This window comes from Saccopteryx leptura, chromosome 3, assembly GCF_036850995.1.
Source record: "Saccopteryx leptura isolate mSacLep1 chromosome 3, mSacLep1_pri_phased_curated, whole genome shotgun sequence".
Classification (NCBI taxonomy): domain Eukaryota; kingdom Metazoa; phylum Chordata; class Mammalia; order Chiroptera; family Emballonuridae; genus Saccopteryx; species Saccopteryx leptura.
Window position 1 is genome coordinate 276,933,066 of NC_089505.1, and position 18,044 is coordinate 276,951,109.

An 18,044-nucleotide genomic window follows, 5' to 3' on the forward strand; every position below is an offset into this window, starting at 1 on the left:
TTCACTGAGAAGTCTAAGAGACCTTGATGTATCAGCACAAACTCAAGAACAAATTGTGACCATGAGCATGGCTGAGACATTCACAAACATCTATTAAGCAAATACCACGTATGGGCACTGAGCTCATTGTCGTGGGGAGTACACATGAAGTAGCTGGTCATGTACTGGCCCTTGTGAACATGGTGCTGTTGAATATTTGCCAAAAGATTTACATTACTGGGGCTCTGAGAACCCAGACTGGGTTTGTATGGATTCTGTTCAGTTTCACCACTGGTCTCACTTACCTTTTTTTTTTTTTTTTTTTTTTTTTTGTATTTTTCTGAAGCTGGAAACAGGGATAGACAGTCAGACAGACTCCCGCATGCGCCCGACCGGGATCCACCCGGCATGCCCACCAGGGGGCGACGCTCTGCCCACCAGGGAGCGATGCTCTGCCCCTCCGGGGCGTCACTCTGTCGCGACCAGAGCCACTCCAGCGCCTGGGGCAGAGGCCAAGGAGCCATCCCCAGTGCCTGGGCCATCTTTGCTCCAATGGAGCTTCTCTGCGGGAGGGGAAGAGAGAGACAGAGAGGAAGGAGAGGGGGAGGGGTGGAGAAGCAGATGGGCGCTTCTCCTGTGTGCCCTGGCCGGGAATTGAACCTGGGACTTCTACACGCCAGGTTGACACTTTACCACTGAGCCAACCAGCCAGGGCCCTCACTTACCTTTGAATGTCTATATCAAGAAGTCTGACTTCATGAGAGAGTAAATTTAGTTAAAACTATAAAAAGGATTTTAATTACTCTAGAAGCTCAAATATAGCTCAATAGAAGAAGTACTCAAGACTTATCAATATTATACCAAGACAGCAAGTTAATATAAAAGGGAAATTCCGTAAATAAGCTTTTAAGAGTTTCCTGTACTATTTAGTACAAAAATTGAAAAATTCTTTTTTCTACTGAACTAGTAGGATTTATTCAGGATACAAAGACTTGTCCTTGAAAATATACTTTTATCTCTCCCTTATTACTCCATTTTATTAAGTGAACCATATATTAATACATATAAGTTAAATTCAATTCTAATGATGAAAGTTAATAGAAATTAACTTTAAGTTAAACCTAATAGGGTAGTATCATAATAAATATCTTACTGAAGTATCAGTTCATGTTTTAGCAGTCAGTTGTGTCTGCTGCTATAATTTCTAAGCTTTAGTTCGGTAAATACAAAATACAACTCTGAAAGGAGACCTATGGACAGGTGTCAGATATCACTGCCTTTATCTTCACACAGTAAACTCTTATTTTCCAAAACTTTCTAGTTTCAAAATGACAATCTTAAGGTAGATAACAGTAATAAAAGCACCTTGCAATGCTTAATGTGTGAAGAGTTCTTTTATAGATTGTTTTTTTTTTCTGTCAACAGCATAGGATTCTCATTTTATATTTGATGAAATTGAAATTTAGAAAGAGAACATGACTTAACCAAGGTCATGCTGCTAAAGGCTATTATATTTATATAATAGAACTTTCTAGAGAATGTGTAAAATAGCACAAATTCTAAAAACAATAACCTTTTCTTGTAACAAGATCATGTCTAGGCCAAAAGCTATAATCATGAGGATTTGCCTTTTGAGCACTGACGGTAAACTATCTACAACTTATAACAAAATAAAAAATATTTTAAAGCCTAGTTATAGATTTTCCCCTACAATCAATGTACACTTTAAATGCAGCTCATAAGAAACCCTGTAAGTAATCCAAGAATTGCTCACCAAGTACTTTAATCACTCTGTTTGGGATCTAGAGATTCAATTTTGTTAAACAGTGTCATTATTTGCATTCTGTAAACTTGCTCTGGTTCTGTTACTTCTGGTTCTGGGAGAAACTTTCATTACAAACAAGAAACATAAAAGGGAAAAAAAGATAAACATGTTTTTTAATTCAAAACCAACAAACTCCATTCTGGTTCTGGTTAATTTTGATGTGAAGCTCTAAATTGCTGATATCAATAAGAAGTTAATTGTCTTTTTTTCTGATTTTCTCTTGTGATGATTTTCTCTTTACCTATAAAGTGCCTTGGGTCCCTTCTGTTAAGAATATGAGCTCCAAAATAACTGTTTGATGTGGTTTCAAACCAAGAAGAATACCTGGAAAATATTTAAAAATCCAAATAAGTACTGCATTGGAAAGTTCAGTGATAGGCAGTGAATCACTGTGTTTGGCAGAGAATAGAAAGCAACAGGAGCCCAGCCTGGGCAGCTCAGTCGATTAGAACGCCATCCCAGTAGGCCAAGGTTGTAAGTCTGATCACCAGTTGGGGCACATACAATAATCAACCAATGAATCCATAAATATGTGGAACAACAAATCTCTCTCTCTCTCTCTCCCCTTCCCTCCCTGCCTCTCTCCCCCTCCCCATCTCTCTCTCCCTCTCTTTTTCTCCCTCTGTTTCTCAAATCAATCAATACAAAAAGAAGAAAGAAAGCAGGAAGCAGGGGGTATATTGAGGATCTTGATATTTTGTGGGTAATAATTTCTAATTTATAGTTTATATCAGTTTCAATTTATACTTATTTATGATTAGAAACTCATGAAATATTTCACCACATAGAGGCAACTAGTCAGAGCACTTATAGGCTTGCCACATTGCTGTAAAGCCAAGTCTTCCCATAACTACTCTCTTTGAATAAAAAAATGAGGCCTCTATTTAAAGTTGGAAGTATACTTAAGTGGAAAACAATTACGTGATTGTTGACCATTCTCATCTCAGTAGGAATAGATCATCAAGTTTCTGATTTGGTGGTTGATAGGGGTATACCATTACACTGGACAAAGAAGGAAGGAAAAAGAAAAATGTAAGGATGGAAAACTGTTCAATGTGATGCCCAGAAAATTTGGGTTGGTTTTGTTTTATTCTTTAATGTTTCTGTGGATGGTATAGCTTACTTTCATATCAAAGACTCTCCAGGTGGTGATTTCATACAGCCATTCTTGTTACTAAAGAAGGTCCATGGTTCTATGTATGGGCCATTTAATTTATAAAGCATCCATCAGCATGACAGACAATAACTAAAGGCTATGAGTTAACAAAGAAAATTGTTCATTTTCTTCTATCAGCGTATTTTACTTCATTGAAATGGGAGGGGGGAGGAAAGGTTTTCCACACAGAGTGGTGAATTGGATTTCAGTAGCACCAGAGAAAAAAAACACTACCATAGCAGAGTGAATGAATATCAGCTGTGGATTTAGAGTCTAGAGATGAGTTTTTAGTCTGAGTCTGGCATCCACTAGCTTTGAGGCATCAGCTAATTTCACGGAGCCTAGGTTTGCTCATCTGTATAATGAGAGGTGAACAGGTAGATTTCTATAACTGAAGACACAAAAACAGCTTCCAGACTGGAGAGTGGAGTGCTTGGGAAGAACAGGGCTGAATTTGAGAGGAAAATAACTAATACTATTTTCGTGACAAACTTGGAAGTGGTGGTTAGGAGAAGGACACTAATCATTGGTATTTGTAAGTGATTTAGCACTAGAAATTATTTGTTAGGAAATAAACAAAAATGTAAAAAGAATGGCCTTTGGGGAAAACAGTATGGCAGACGATTCCTGAGAAATTTTCTAAGAAAAACTAGTCGAAAGGTTAGCAAGAACTAAGGAGAGAATTTTTCCACTTAAAAATGGAGAGACAGGCCCTGGCCAGTGGCTCAGTGGTAGAGTGTCGACCCAGCATGTGGCTGTTCCGAGTTCCAATTGTGGTCAGGGCACATAGAAGAAGCAACCATCTGCTTCTCCACCCCCCTTCCCTTATCTCTTCCTCTCTCTCTCTATATATATATATATATATCTCTATCTCTCTTCCTTTCCCATAGCCATGGCTAGGTTGGAGCGAGTTGGCCCTGGGCACTGAGGATGGCTTCATGGCCTCCACCTCAGGTGCTAAGAAGAGCTTGGTTGCTGAGCAACAGAGCAACACCCCAGATGGGCAAAGCATTGCCCCCTAGTGGGCTTGCTGGGTGGATACCAGTCAGGGCACATGCGGGAGTCTGTCTCTCTGCCTGCCCGTTTCTCACTTAATAAAAAATAATAATAATAGTAGAGACAAATTTTTCTAGGGCACAATCCTGACAAGGACTTCAATGAAATCTGATAGAAAAAGGAGAGGAGGAATATGAAGTGAGGCCCAAGCACATAAAGAGGGTTGTAGGAAAAACAAACATACACCTATGAGGCAGTTAAGGGACAGGTAAAAAGACTTTCTTGAATGTCTTGGGCCTTAATTATCTTCAGCTCAAAATAATCTCCATGGCAAAGTAGCACATTCTGGGGCAGCCCACCCTGAACCCCATCCGCCTCTAACAGAGCTTAATCCCAAGTAGCTCCTCAATAGAGAGCATCACAAGTTTATAATATTTTTGCCTTATAATATTTATTTCCCTTACACCATAAAATATAGATTCATCTAGTTAAATATTAGTAAAAGTAGATATTTTTTGAAAACTGTCTATAATCCACTCATAAAGATATATAGTTAATTGCATTCATATAAAAACATTTCATTGGACATCTTGTACCATTTTAAAGGGGAGGGTTTTAAAATTATTTTTCTTATGTCATGGGCAGTGTTCAAAACATAACTAAGTGAAAAATTATGATACCAAATTTTATACACACACACACACACATACGCTTGCATACACATATAACATGGTTTGAAGTATTCAATTGTGCATTTTAAAGGCTAAAGCAAATATTTCTAATGTTAAATAGTGATTTCTAGTGGCAGGCTTATGGTTGATTTTTTTTTCTTTTTCTTCATTTGTCAGATTTTCAACAATAAACAAGTATTATTTTAAAAGGCAGGAAAGCAACTTACAAAGTAACATCTGAAATCAATTTATAATATATTAGTTTAATTGTATTTAGTGAAAAAGAGCCCATGAAATACAAACATGCTAATATAAGCTATTGGTCATTCTGCCAACTTATGATGTTTCCACATGAACAAGGACAGACCTCTGTTCAAATTCAAGTTTTGTCTAGGTAATCAGGAAAAGCAAAAGCCCAAGATACACATGGGTACAGAGAAAACGGCAAGGCAAAATTGTGTGCCGGCATCCCTGTCCAGAAGCATTCAGGAGGTCATTTTTTTCCCTTCTCTATTGTAGAACCATTCAGAGCCATGGTCATGGTTACAGAGACCTGATTAGTCTTAATAATTATGTTATTTATACACATAAATTAACATTGAAGTAGCTTAAAAAAACTTCCTGGAGAGTTTCTTATAAGACACCTGCAGGATAAACAAATCCAAGTCCAACCTACCTTTCCAATCTTATATACTTCACTGGGTATGTTCCCAATAAATATTATTTACTCTTTTGTAAATCATTGGCCTCCATTGTGAAATGAAAAACTAAAATTCAAACATTCATAAAAAATATAGTCTGAAGGAATAAGGATTGATAGCTTACTTTAATGTAAAATAGCAATTCAATATTGGATATGGGATAGAAATGTGAAATATAAAAATCAGCATCAATTCACTATTGATTTAACTGTCTTCAAGAACATACCTGGTGTCCTATTTCTTAGAATATTTTCTATGGATGCATGTGGAGAGATTGATTTGCCATTGACTGTTGTGGCCATGGAGAAGAAAGGAAGAGAGAATATGAATAAAAAATTTTACGAAAGCTAGCTTCATTTCTTGGTGTTCTATTTTTAATCTGACCTCTTTCGAATAGAGATGCTTTTGGCATATTCTAGCTGCTGTCCTGTACCATTTCAAGAGTAAAATCTTTCCATTGTTTCACAGGGAAACTCTTCCCTTTGAAAAATGAATCTTGACAAAGGTGGGGAAAACCAGAGAGAGGTAGAAATAATCTGGAAAGAGTCTAGTGACAACCCAAGAATGTTTAAAATGTTCAAGATGAAGTTTATTGACTGCAGAGGAGTGAGGCAAGGCTAAAATATAAATTTTATAAATCACAAAATTATGGTCACTTTTCAATACATCCATATCATTTTCTCTTAGTAAACCACTCATGTGATTTTCACATCAGCCTGCCATAATGGAAGAGAGCCTTGGGGATACTAGAATTTCCAGGATATTGTTTATCAGAACAATAATTCTAGGGTCCAGACAGTGTCTCTTTCAAGTGGTCAACTAGCATGCCTTCTAGGATAGGAAGATAAATCGCAAGTTTCTTTTTTGAGACTAAAGCTTGACAACTACCTGCTAAAAAAGAGAGAGACCAAAAAAGAATTACTTTTTATTTTGCATTGGAAAAAAATGAATTGTCATTCAGTTTCAAAAGTAAACAAAGGAAAATAAAATAGGACGAGGTTTTATTGGAAAACCCCAGTCCAGTGTTCTGTAACTGGATTCCCTGGAGAACTGCAGGATTTTAAGCTGTTCCTGACTCTTGCCCTGTTTGAAGCGATGATTTCAATTACCACTTGATAATGCAAAGAGATCAGTGCACAGATGACAAGGCCTCCTGGAGAATTACTTTGGTTTAGCTACTTTAGCAACTCTCATCTTTGGAGTTTATTTAAATCACTGAAGAGCACTACCCAGGCTCGTGAGGCTCTGCCTCATAGCAGGAGCTCCAGGAAAAGTATGACTTCAGTCCCCTTTGTGTATCTAGCTAACGTGGTGAGAGGGAACCTGGCCGAGCTGGGAGTGGGTTGCCAAAAGGTAGTCTTATGTCCCTGGCTTTGTTGAGTTTAAGGTTCTATATTTAAACTCATTATAAGGGATGTGATCCAAGGAAGCTACATATGAGAGTGAATCTGAGGGGATTTCCTATTACTCCATCAAATATTTCCTGACCCCACCTTCACCAGCTGCCAGCTGCCCCTTTTGGTGACTAAGGTGAACAGGCAAGTAAGAACTACAAAGTAAATCACTCCTTTTCAATTCATAATAACTCTTTCCAACATTTTATAGTTAATAGTCCTTTGCAAAATTGTTTAGCATGCATTATATCATTTCGTCTTTGAAACAATTCGTGAAGTTTTATTTTTCCACACTTGATGAATGATGACAGTTATTATTTGATTGTCACAACACTATGAACATTGAAATCCCTGTGAAATGAGTTTTCTTATCCCTATTTGATAGATGGTAACATAGATGTCTAGAAAGATGCCAGAACTGGCCCAAATACCTCAGCTAACCAGTGGCAGAGCCAAGTTACGAACACAAGTAACTTGAGTCCCAGTTTGGTGCTCCTGACATTTCAACAAAGGAAACAACAGATTTAAGTCATGATTATTCCCTTTCCTATGACTATCTGAGCATGGAACCTAGAAAAAACTCCTAAGCAAATCCATGCCCAAAGTTTCTCGCCCATAATCCAAACATGGTATAAAATTATTATTAGAAATAATAGGAATAGCAGCCTGTTCCATCCTATTTGGAATGCTAATTAGACAGGGGAGTTGATTTGGGTCACTCATGGAAACCAACCAGAACATATGCATGGTGTTCTTTGACTGCCCTTTTCTTTCCCTAGCTCCAAATCCAGTGACTCACTAAATCAGTGTTTGAAGAGAAAAATAAGCTTAAAAGGGCCCAGGAGTTTAAACCAAGTGCTCCTATGGCAGCCAGCCCATCGCATATCTTCCTGTAGGGGGCAGCACATCGATGCCAGCAAGGTTGCTGGGTAATGCCCATGGTGATGTGAAGCTAGCTGTTGACCACCAGAGCAGAAGCACAACCTACGAAGTTAGTCCTTTCCTTTCCTTTTTAAATAAATTCTGGGAAAGAGACACTGCTTCTGACATTGTCATAGTACTTTACACTTTGGGGAAAACACACCAGCCAATGAAACCGGGCCTGAGGTAATAGTCGCCCTAAATACTTAATGTGGCCAAGCACAGCATCAGTAGCCCTTGACCCTGAAGGAGGCAGGGAGCATTCTGCGGGAATGCCGAGGGAAGGGCTGGATTGAGCGGCAGTGGAGCTGACAGATGCAGCAATGGCATTTAGCTTTGGTGTTGGTGGTTTTCAGGTCTCACGGCATGCGGCAGGCACCCCAGTTTTCCGTCACGTGGTATTGGCAAAATTTGAAACTCTTTATTGAAAACCCTGAACATTCTCACAACCTTTTCTCATCAAAAGAAACAACCTTTCTAAAGACTAGGGTTTCTCCTGAACCTTATCTTTTTATTATTTTGTTTTAAATTATTTTCTCTTTATTTTTAAGTAACACCTTTGTTAAGATATAATTGACATACCATAGAATTCACCCATTGAAAATATGCAATCCAGTGGGTGTCATGTATTCTCGGAATTGTACAACCATTGCTACAGTCAATTTTAGAATATTTTATCACCCCAAAATGAAATCCCATTGCCCATTAGCAGTCATCCCTGTTGACCCCCTAACACCCAGCCCAGGCAGCCTTTGATCTACTTTCTGTCTCGATGGGTTTGCCTGTTCTGGATTTTTCATATAAATGGAATCATACAACCTGTGAAGTTTTGTGTCTGGCTTTTTTGACTTAGCATTACATTTTCAAGGTCCATCCATGTCATAGTGTCAGGGAGGAAAAATAATATTCCCTCTACCCTTCAGAGTTCTTGGCTGAGACTATGTACTAAGAAAAAGATTAACAAGAAAGAGAAAAACATGTATACTACCTGTGTACATGGGAGATATTCTGGGGGAAAAAATGCATCGTTTTCTGAGGAAGCCTAAATGTAAGCTTAAATATCATCTTAGCAGAAACGGTGTGGCCCCATAGAAGAGAATAAATAATTTGGGGGAAAGATGAATAGGCCCATAGAGGAATAATAGGAGATATGACAATTGGTGACAGTTTGTTGGGCTCTGGTGTTGACTTCTAATCTCCTCTCCTGGATGATGAAACTCCTGTGAGGGGATTTATGCCAATTGACTTCCTTTTGCAGAGTCTGTATTTAGGCAGATAAGGGGAATTCAGAGAAAGCCTTTCTCTGCATTTACTATTTTTCAAGCGCCTACAGCTCAAAATAATGAATATACTGACATGGAATATTCTGGGGTAGCATATCCATAGCATGCTACCCTTTAGTGGCATGCCCCAGAATCTCACTCCTTTTTTGTTGCCGGGTAGTATTCTATCCGATGGATCGATCACGTTGTGTTTATCTATTCATCACTCGATAGACATTTAGTTTTTTTTTCCCTTTTCTGGCTGTGATGAATAATGCTGTGGTCAAAGAACTTGCCAGATCTTTTTCCTTCATATGTGGTCAGTCCTGAGTCACTTCTCTCCTGAGTCTGAGTTTGGTGGCTTACCTGTGAAAAGTTTCCAGTTCCCCTGATGTGGCCTTTTGCCAACAGGGCTCTGAGTCTCTGCGTGGGGGATATGAGGCATGGCTATCTTCAGTGGCAATTGAAACCCTTAATTTTTTTAGTCTCCAAATAGAACCTCTGTTGTATACATCCTCTCATCAGAGTTTCTATCACTTTGTTAAGAAGGGAAGCATTCTGTTGTCTGAATGTGAAGGGTGTTTTCTCTCCTATACTATTAAGGTTGTCTGAGGAGGCCAGCATTTCCTAAGATGAGAAGACAACTTGAAGTACTTACTCTGTTTACTCCAGAGGAGGATGTCAGTGAAGGACAAAACGTTTCTCCCATCTTCCAATCTAGACTCCTAATTTGATCTAAAATTTTGTTTTGACTCTGACTTCCTCACATTCTATCTAGTCTTTATTTAATACATTCTTTTAAACACCAGGCCATATATTTTAGCTCTCCATTAGCCAGTTTCCTGGCTGCATATTAGAATCACTTAAAAAACTTTTAAAAACCATATTCCTATTGGAGCCCACCGCCGAAAAGTTTGACTTCACTGATCCAGAGTAGGCCCAGCCCAGGCATTTAAACTTTGCAAAGCCCCGCACGTGATTCTAATATGCTGGCAGTTCCAAAACATAAGGCCAACTATTACCAGCCTCTTAATTATCTGACTTAATGGAAGAACCCACTGTCCTGTCCAGGTCAGTGCTTCTCAAACTTTCACACACATAGGCGTCCTCTGGGGATCTCGTTAAAATGCAGATCTGATTTGGTGGGTGTGGGTGTGCCCTGAGGTTCTGGAAGACTAACAAGCCCCCTCTGAAACTCTGGCTACTGGTTGGCTGCTCCAAGTCCTTGGAGTTGGTGAGCTTCTACATGTTCAGGGCACTTTTCAATTAATCTTAATAAGACCTTTTTCTCTTCAAGGATTTAGCTTTTAAGGCAGCCATTGTCGAGTCTAATATGTGCTGCAGGCCTTTTAAAAATAGAGTTGAAAATCTGTCATGGGCCATCTAGGCAGTCTTTGTGAACATAAAGATGGAACAATACACCTCTCTATTAATATAAACTAATGATCCAGTCCCTTTAAAGTCTTCATAAAACTATTGCACATCTGAATGGATAAGGGACCTTGCGGATCACATAATTGAAAGGTATTGGTCTTTGGAGCCAGTCACAGGAGTTTCACTTTGTGATCTTGGAAATTACCTACCTTCTCTGGGTCACTGTGTCCTCGGGGGTTAAGAAGGTAGGTGAAATAAGAAATGCAAAATGCCCATCAATCCATTGACCTCTGAATATGCCCCTAAGCGAGGTTGAATCTTAAAAATAAAATAAAACTTAAAGGAGCCATTGCAGTATCTAAGTATGTAAAATTCTCTCTAAAATCTCTTGCATGAAGATTTAGAAAGATTCTTTTCTGCTTAATCCTCCAACTTGTCTTTTTCTCACTTCTGCCAACATTAAGGGCAACCTGGGGGAAAAGAAACCACAAAAGGACTGATTGAAGCTGAAACTGGAAAAAAAAAAAAAAGACTGTGATACAACTTTGGCTTAATGATGAGTGACTAGAACATAGTTTGAAGATATTTTCTTTTTTAGTTTCCACTAATAAAACCACCTCTTTCTTCTCTTTCTCATCATCTTCCTGAGTCACCACCTGATATAAGAACTCCTTGTTTGAATTCTTGAAGGTCTTCAGGTCCTTTGTTAGAATGTTAAAAGGTGTTCCAGTCCTTTACGACCAATCAGATAAGAGAGAGACTGAGAAGTCAAGTATAGAAGTGGGTTTACTATCATCAAAGGCAAAACTCTGCAAAAATCAAAAGGAATATCTGTATGTTTCCACAAATAAATTGATCTTTCTTAACCAAATGCTTTGCTCACCCACCCCTGAAATGGAACTAAAATATATTTGCATAAAAATTTTGGCCATATTGAGAAATTACTTACTGTATCATAACTCATTTGCTAGCTTCCAGAAAATATAATTTTTATACTATACTGCTCAACTTTAGCGATGTAAAAAACAAAAAAATGAAGTGAATTCTTCTTACCTTCTTCATAACAATTACGCAAAAATTCTATTCCTTTTAGTGTAAGAACAGTGTTAAGAGTTGTCATTGGATGAAGGGCTGTGTATACCTAACTGTTCTAGTCTTGTTTTGGTTAACCTTTCAATTTAAAGAAATAACAGGCCCTGCTTGGGTAGTTCAGTTGATTAACAAATTGTCCCTACATGTTGAGATTGCAGGTTTGATTCCTGGTCAGGGCACTTACGAGGATCAACCAATGACGGCGTAAATAAATGGAATAACAAATCGATGTTTCTCTTCTCTCTCTCTCTTCCTCTCTCTTTAAAAGTCAATTACAGTGCTATGGTGTTCTTAGGGTATATTCCTAAAAGTGGGATAGCTGGGTCAAAAGGCAGTTCGATTTTTAATATTTTGAAGAATCCCCATACTGTTTTCCACAGTGGCTGCACCAGTCTGCATTCCCATCAGCAGTGCAGGAGGGTTCCCTTTTCTCCACATCCTAACCAGCACTTATTCTGTGTTGTTTTGTTGATGAGCGCCATTCTGACTGGGTGTGAGGTGATATCTCATTGTGGTTTTAATTTGCATTTCTCTAATGATTAGTGATGTTGAGCATTTTTTCATATGCCTATTGGCCATCTATATGTCCTCTTTGGAGAAGTATCTATTCATTTCTTTTGCCCATTTTTTTGATTGGATTGATTGTCTTCCTGGTGTGAAATTTACAAGTTCTTTATAAATTTTGGTTATTAACCTTTTATCAGACGTATTGTCAAATATGTTCTCCCATTGTGTAGAACACTATAGAACTGTTCCAAAAGGAGAAATGCACGCCCATGTTTATGGCAGCATTGTTCACAATAGCAAAGATCTGGAAACAGCCCAAGTGTCCATCAGTGGATGAGTGGATTAAAAAGCTTTGGTACATATATACTATGGAATACTACTCAGTCATAAGAAATGATGACATCGGATCATTTACAATAACATGGATGGACCATGATAACATTATACGGAGTGAAATAAGTAAATTAGAAAAAACTAAGAACTATATGAATCCATAAATAGATGGGACATCAAAATGAGACTCAGAGACATGGACAAGAATGTGATGGTAACGGGGTAGGGGAAGAGAGGGAGGGCGCGAGGAAGGAAAGAGAGGGGGTGGGGGGAGGGGAGGGGCACAAAGAAAACCAGAAGGTGACAGAAGACAATTGGACTTTGGGTGACGGGTATGCAACATAATCAGATGTCAAAATAATCTGGAGATGTTTTCTCTGAACATATGTACCCTGATTTATCAATGTCACTGCATTAAAATTAATAAAAATAAGAAAAAAAAGAAAGAAAAAATAAAAGTCAATTACAAAGGAAAAAATAAGAAGTAATAGGTATCTGACTGCTTCCCTTTGGTAAATATACTGTTCACAAAAATTAGGGGATATTTCAAAATGAATATGAAGCAATAAAAAAAGAAGCATTTGATTTTTTTGTTGTTGTTGTTAAACAATAATATCAGAAAAGCAATTGACAAGTTAAAGAAAGTTGTTTGATTATGCAAATGAGATGCAAAACCAACTTTTATTTCACTGGTGAGAATGTATTATACAAAAGGCCGAAAGTACTGGAGTGTCTGCACGTTCCCTGATCCCCTAATTTTTGTGAGCAGTATAGAACAAAAGAACAGATAACATAAATCTGTTCTCAGGGAAGATTCCTTGTGACAATGCTAAAGCTCTGTGAATGTGGGGTTGGTGTGGTGATAGGGGCAAACTGGAGGAACTGCAAGGTCCCTTCGGTCCTTGGAGATCTTGCTTCTATTGCAGAAATGTGAGGACTAGGGCAAGCTTCTGCTGATTATCAGGTCAGTGTACCTGGACTCTTCATCACATCAGCCCCATCTCAGGGAACATCCTCTATGTTTTAAGAAGTGGTTACAGTTTCTTTTGTGCATTAGGCTTGGCAAATGAACAAAAGATATCCCTTTAAAAGTTGAATGAGTTAATTTTATCTTTGCTAAGGGGAGAAATAGTTTTGTTCTAAAACACAACATGGACATTACCAATTCCTTTTGAAGTTTGCCTCTCTTGATCCAGGCTAATTCATAAGGACTGACTTTCCCCTGCCTCTTTAAATTGACTGACATTAGCCTTTAATAATCATTTCCAATTAGTTGCTTTACTGTGCAAGTAGGGCCAAATCAATATAAAACTTAATGGTTTCTCCTGTCAGGGACACTATTGATTGTATCACTAATGATTTTGAAATGTTATGCCATTATGCAAATTTCATCTATTTAAGGTACCTTTGCCAGAAACTCACAGAGGGACTGTTTTTCTCTTCATCTTTGATTTTCCAGGGTCACAGTTATCAAATACCAAAATAATTTTTAAGGATTATAACTCTAGTGAATAGTGATACTCTAACAATAAATTTTAAGTGCTTATTTTATTATACAAACAAATTGTGTGGAGGCCTATATTTCTCACATTCAACAGCTACTCAGTATGTAGAAAATAAAGCTATTACAGCAATAAAAGGATTAAATTCATCAAGGATAAGAAACAATACTTTATGTGGTTATTTGCATTTATTTGTAAATAAATGGTCATGTTGCCTTTGAACATGAAACTGGTAGCCTTTCCTAAACAAACACTTGCCTATTAAGTAAGCCTACTCCAACCATCTCTACTGTGCTTTCTTTATTTCTACAATCTAATAAAATATGTGAAGAGGTGCAGGATGAAGAAAGATAGATCAAATGTTTTTAATTAATATAGGCGAAAGCATTGCAACATGATATCTGGTTAACTGTACCCTATGATCAAGTGCTTTGATAATGAATCTTGGTTCATCAGGTCCAGACAATGTTAGTTAGCATGGCCCTTCTAATGACCATCAATACTTTCCCACACATATTATGATACTGATTGCTTTAGTAGAGATGTACACTATAGTTTATAATTACAAGGTAGTAAGATGGAAATAAATTCCTAAAATGCATGAGTTTGCTGACAGAGAGAGTAGATGATTGGCAGATTTTTCTTGAGTAAATTTTATCTCGCTTATAACATCAAATCTTGTTCTGAAATTAAAAGCACACATATATTTTCTTGTCTTCTCTCTAATATTTTGTATTTTGGGGATTTGAGGAATGATTCTGGTTTAGCTGGGCTGGCTAATTTTTTTATATATATACTAAGTAAATAGATGCATTCCATAAAATTGTTCTAGAGGTTAGCTAGGAACTGTTCACTTATACTTCTAATTGGAACTTTGTCACATTGCCGATAAATATTCAACTACTCTAAAAAATGATTATAGCTTTAGTCATTCACAGCTGCTCATCTAGCATTAGTATTTCAGTCTTTGCAGACAGAACTGAGCTAGAAAAGGCATCGTCATGAGCTCCAACTCCTTAGTAAAGAAAAATTGAGATGTGACCATCATGCAGGGATGTTCTGAATATGAGGAGAAGGGAACAAGTTATTGGGCTCCAAAGGACCAGAATCAATTGTTTGATTTCACTTCTACAATGCTAACCCAAGAAAGCAGGACTAAAGCAAGTAACATCAGGAACTGAAAGACAGACAATTAATAGCAATTTCTACCTATAGCTTCCTTCATCATAGGAAAAAAATACTGATACTTTTTGGCATGCATAGGTCTAAATGAAACTTTTAGATTTAGGTTCACAAAATTAAATATTTTCCTTCCAGAAAACCTAGAAAATTTCACCAAAACTGAATAATGCCTATGCCATTAAAACTGTGTGTCTATATAAACTAATTATTTCAAAAACTTTAGTCAGAATTGGTTTTGGCCAATGTTACTGAAAAGAATATTTTCAAAGATAAACAAGTGTTTAGGAGCTCTGAGTAAGTTGTAAAATGTGAAGAAATTAAGCTACTATTAATTAGAAGGTAACAATAGATGTATTTTTCAGAGTCATTAAGGCTGATGGGAAGTTGAGATTTGCATAGTATTTGCATGTGTCCCATCTGTCAGTCACTCACAACCAGAAGACCAGAAGGCAAGAAGTGCTAAAGGATGGGTTACAGAAAGAATTCTTAATGAACCACCTTGGTGTTATCTGTGGAGTTTGAGAATGGGCTCAGTGGTATATTTTGTCAAAGTTGAAACTCACTTTTGGGAAGGATAAAAATAACTGTCAGATCATAACTCCTTACCCTTTACTTTTCAAGATAGGTCTTGGGAGGCATCAGCTTCAATCTTTGGAAAGACAAAGTATGAACAATTTCTCCTTGTGATCTAGGTGGGAAATCTGACTCACCTGAATAAGAGTTTAATTCTAGGACACTGGGTAGGGTAAAATAAAGCACATAATATTTTCTTTTGCAGTACTTTAATACATTTATTATTTTAGTAAAATCTTATGTTGAAAATATTATGTTTGGAAATACAACAAAGCAAAATGAAGACAAAAAATATTAATCCATAAGCCTACTACTCAGAGATGAGCTCTGTTAATATTTTGATATGATATCAGTTTGTTCTAAAGGAGTGATTTCCAGGGCATGGCTCAGACAATCCTACAGATAAGGCACTTACTAAACAAATATATTTTTCTTTTCTTATTATTGTGGTCTGTGTTCTTCTGGCTTTCCTTTTCATGATGATAATAACCCTGTTAGTACTGAGTGCTGTTTTCCCTGAAATAACTCAGTGGCCCTGGGTAGGGGAGCTATGCCATGGGTGACCACTCCAACCTTTCAGACCTGTCCCATACTCATTCTTGAAGGAAAAATTCACAGTACAGAAGTTTTTCTGTCGCTGTTAGTCTGGAAGTGCAGTTCCTTAACCTTGCCTTCCTCCTCTTTATATTCTTTCTCTTCTCTTTCCTCTTCCCCATGTTCGTCAATTTCTATTCTTCTCTGTTTCAGCAAAACAATATCAGTCAAGGTAATTGATGATGAGGAGTATGAGAAAAACAAGACCTTCTTCCTTGAGATTGGAGAGCCCCGCCTGGTGGAGATGAGTGAGAAGAAAGGTGGGGGAGCTGCTCCAGGGCTGAGCCCAACAGCTTCTGCTGGCCTGTGCCACCCTGGATGCCTGCACTCTTCAGAACGTGACTTACAACACACATATCCCTCCATCTATGTAATAGGGCATAGACCTCACCTGGGGCCACCGTGGGCCTGGCCTGTAGCTCCATTGGCCAGTTGTGGCCACTCTGCACCTTATAGTTCAGAGCTATTAATTTTCAATGCTATCAATCAAGCCTCCATTTCTGGGAAAGTTGATATAAACGCTCACTATGCCAAAATGAAGCCAACTTACTGATTTCTTTTCCAAATTGGGGTATGTACCTCCAGACTGCTAACTGGAGCAGGAATAATTTGTGAACGTGATAAATTTGCAAAGAAAACTTAGTAGGGGCCAGCTGTGAGCAACCAAGATGCCCTTTTACATATTTCAGGAGGTTCATGTGTTGCCAGTTCTTCCTCCATAACATCACAGTAACATTCAGCCTGGTGAACACCTAGCATGAGTGTGTGACTCCAACCATTTGTTTTGCCTTTGTCTTGTGTTCCCACAGGAAGATCATTACCATTAGAATATTTGACCGTGAGGAATATGAGAAAGAGTGCAGTTTCTCCCTTGTGCTTGAGGAACCAAAATGGATAAGAAGAGGAATGAAAGGTGTGAGAGTATACAAAGACATACCAGCGAGAAATTGTACTCTTCTCTCTCCGTGTCTCCCTACTCTCACACTTAACTCTCTCCTCTTCCTCGGCTTCCAAGTACTATACTTCATTTCCTTTGAAGCTTTAACAGTTTCATTTCCCTTCCCTAACTCACAAGTGCAACAAGCTATGCCCATTTTGTTCAAGAAATGCCAACTAACCTTGATTGAACCCAGATTTAATAAATGCTGAAAGAGATTTCTGAAGCTCAGAGATGATGATATAAAAGAATGACTTATGTGTTTAGTTTTTCACTATTTAGGGATCATTCTCAAATTTGATTCCAACTGTTAAATCTCCCCTAAATTGTTAGTGATGAAGACTACTTAATGGTAGTGTACCGATTGGCAGTGGTACACAACTCTTAACGGCAACAGTTAGGAACTTTTACAAGAAATAATTAGGTGTCTTAGGAGGACCCAGGTTTCAAAAACAAAAAGATTTAATAAGAACAAAGACCCTTGAAGAGTAGTGATATCAATATTCTAGTGTTCATTTGGGCATAATATTTTTTACGTAATCAAATATGACATTTAAAAGAGACTATATATATGAAATCATAATCATATCAATTTTAAGTAAGAAGGATATGGTCCTTTAGTAAAAATTTGCTCAAAGCCTATCCAGTCTTATGGTCCAAAATCTTTTTTTTCTTATATTGTAGAATTGACAAATAGCTCACATATATAGTAAAAATAAATAAATAATCAGCCATATCCTCATAACTAGATTTTCTTTTGGTGCATTTATACTTATATTTTTAGAAAATATTTGAATAAAGATGATTTCTTTGTTCTCTTCAACTTTAGATTTATTTTATGTGGCCTTTATTTTGATAAAGAAGGGAAAAATTTTACATCAGCTTTAAAGATTTTTTTTTATTCTGAATTATTATGAGGACTTTCTATAATTATCTTTCAATAGTGGCCATTTTAAAGGAATCCTACTCATTTAATTATATGCAAAAAATGAGCATATCCATATTAATAGCTCTTATTAATTACATACTAAGAATTGATGATTAG

General features: G+C 37.4%; 1 protein-coding gene across 13 annotated transcripts in view; it reads left to right on the plus strand.

The window, feature by feature from the left end:
- The window catches only part of SLC8A1 (solute carrier family 8 member A1), a 372,676-nt gene that overhangs the window by 281,646 nt on the left and 72,986 nt on the right, over positions 1–18,044 (plus strand). For 9 of the 13 annotated variants that reach the window (XM_066378417.1, XM_066378420.1, XM_066378416.1 and 6 more), the window contains one exon: positions 16,216–16,322. In XM_066378417.1, coding sequence (XP_066234514.1) covers positions 16,216–16,322 — 107 coding nt within the window. Of the gene's footprint in view, positions 1–16,215; positions 16,323–16,871; positions 16,976–18,044 lie in introns of all 13 variants that reach the window. The other 4 variants (XM_066378423.1, XM_066378425.1, XM_066378426.1 and 1 more) reach the window with 1 other exon arrangement.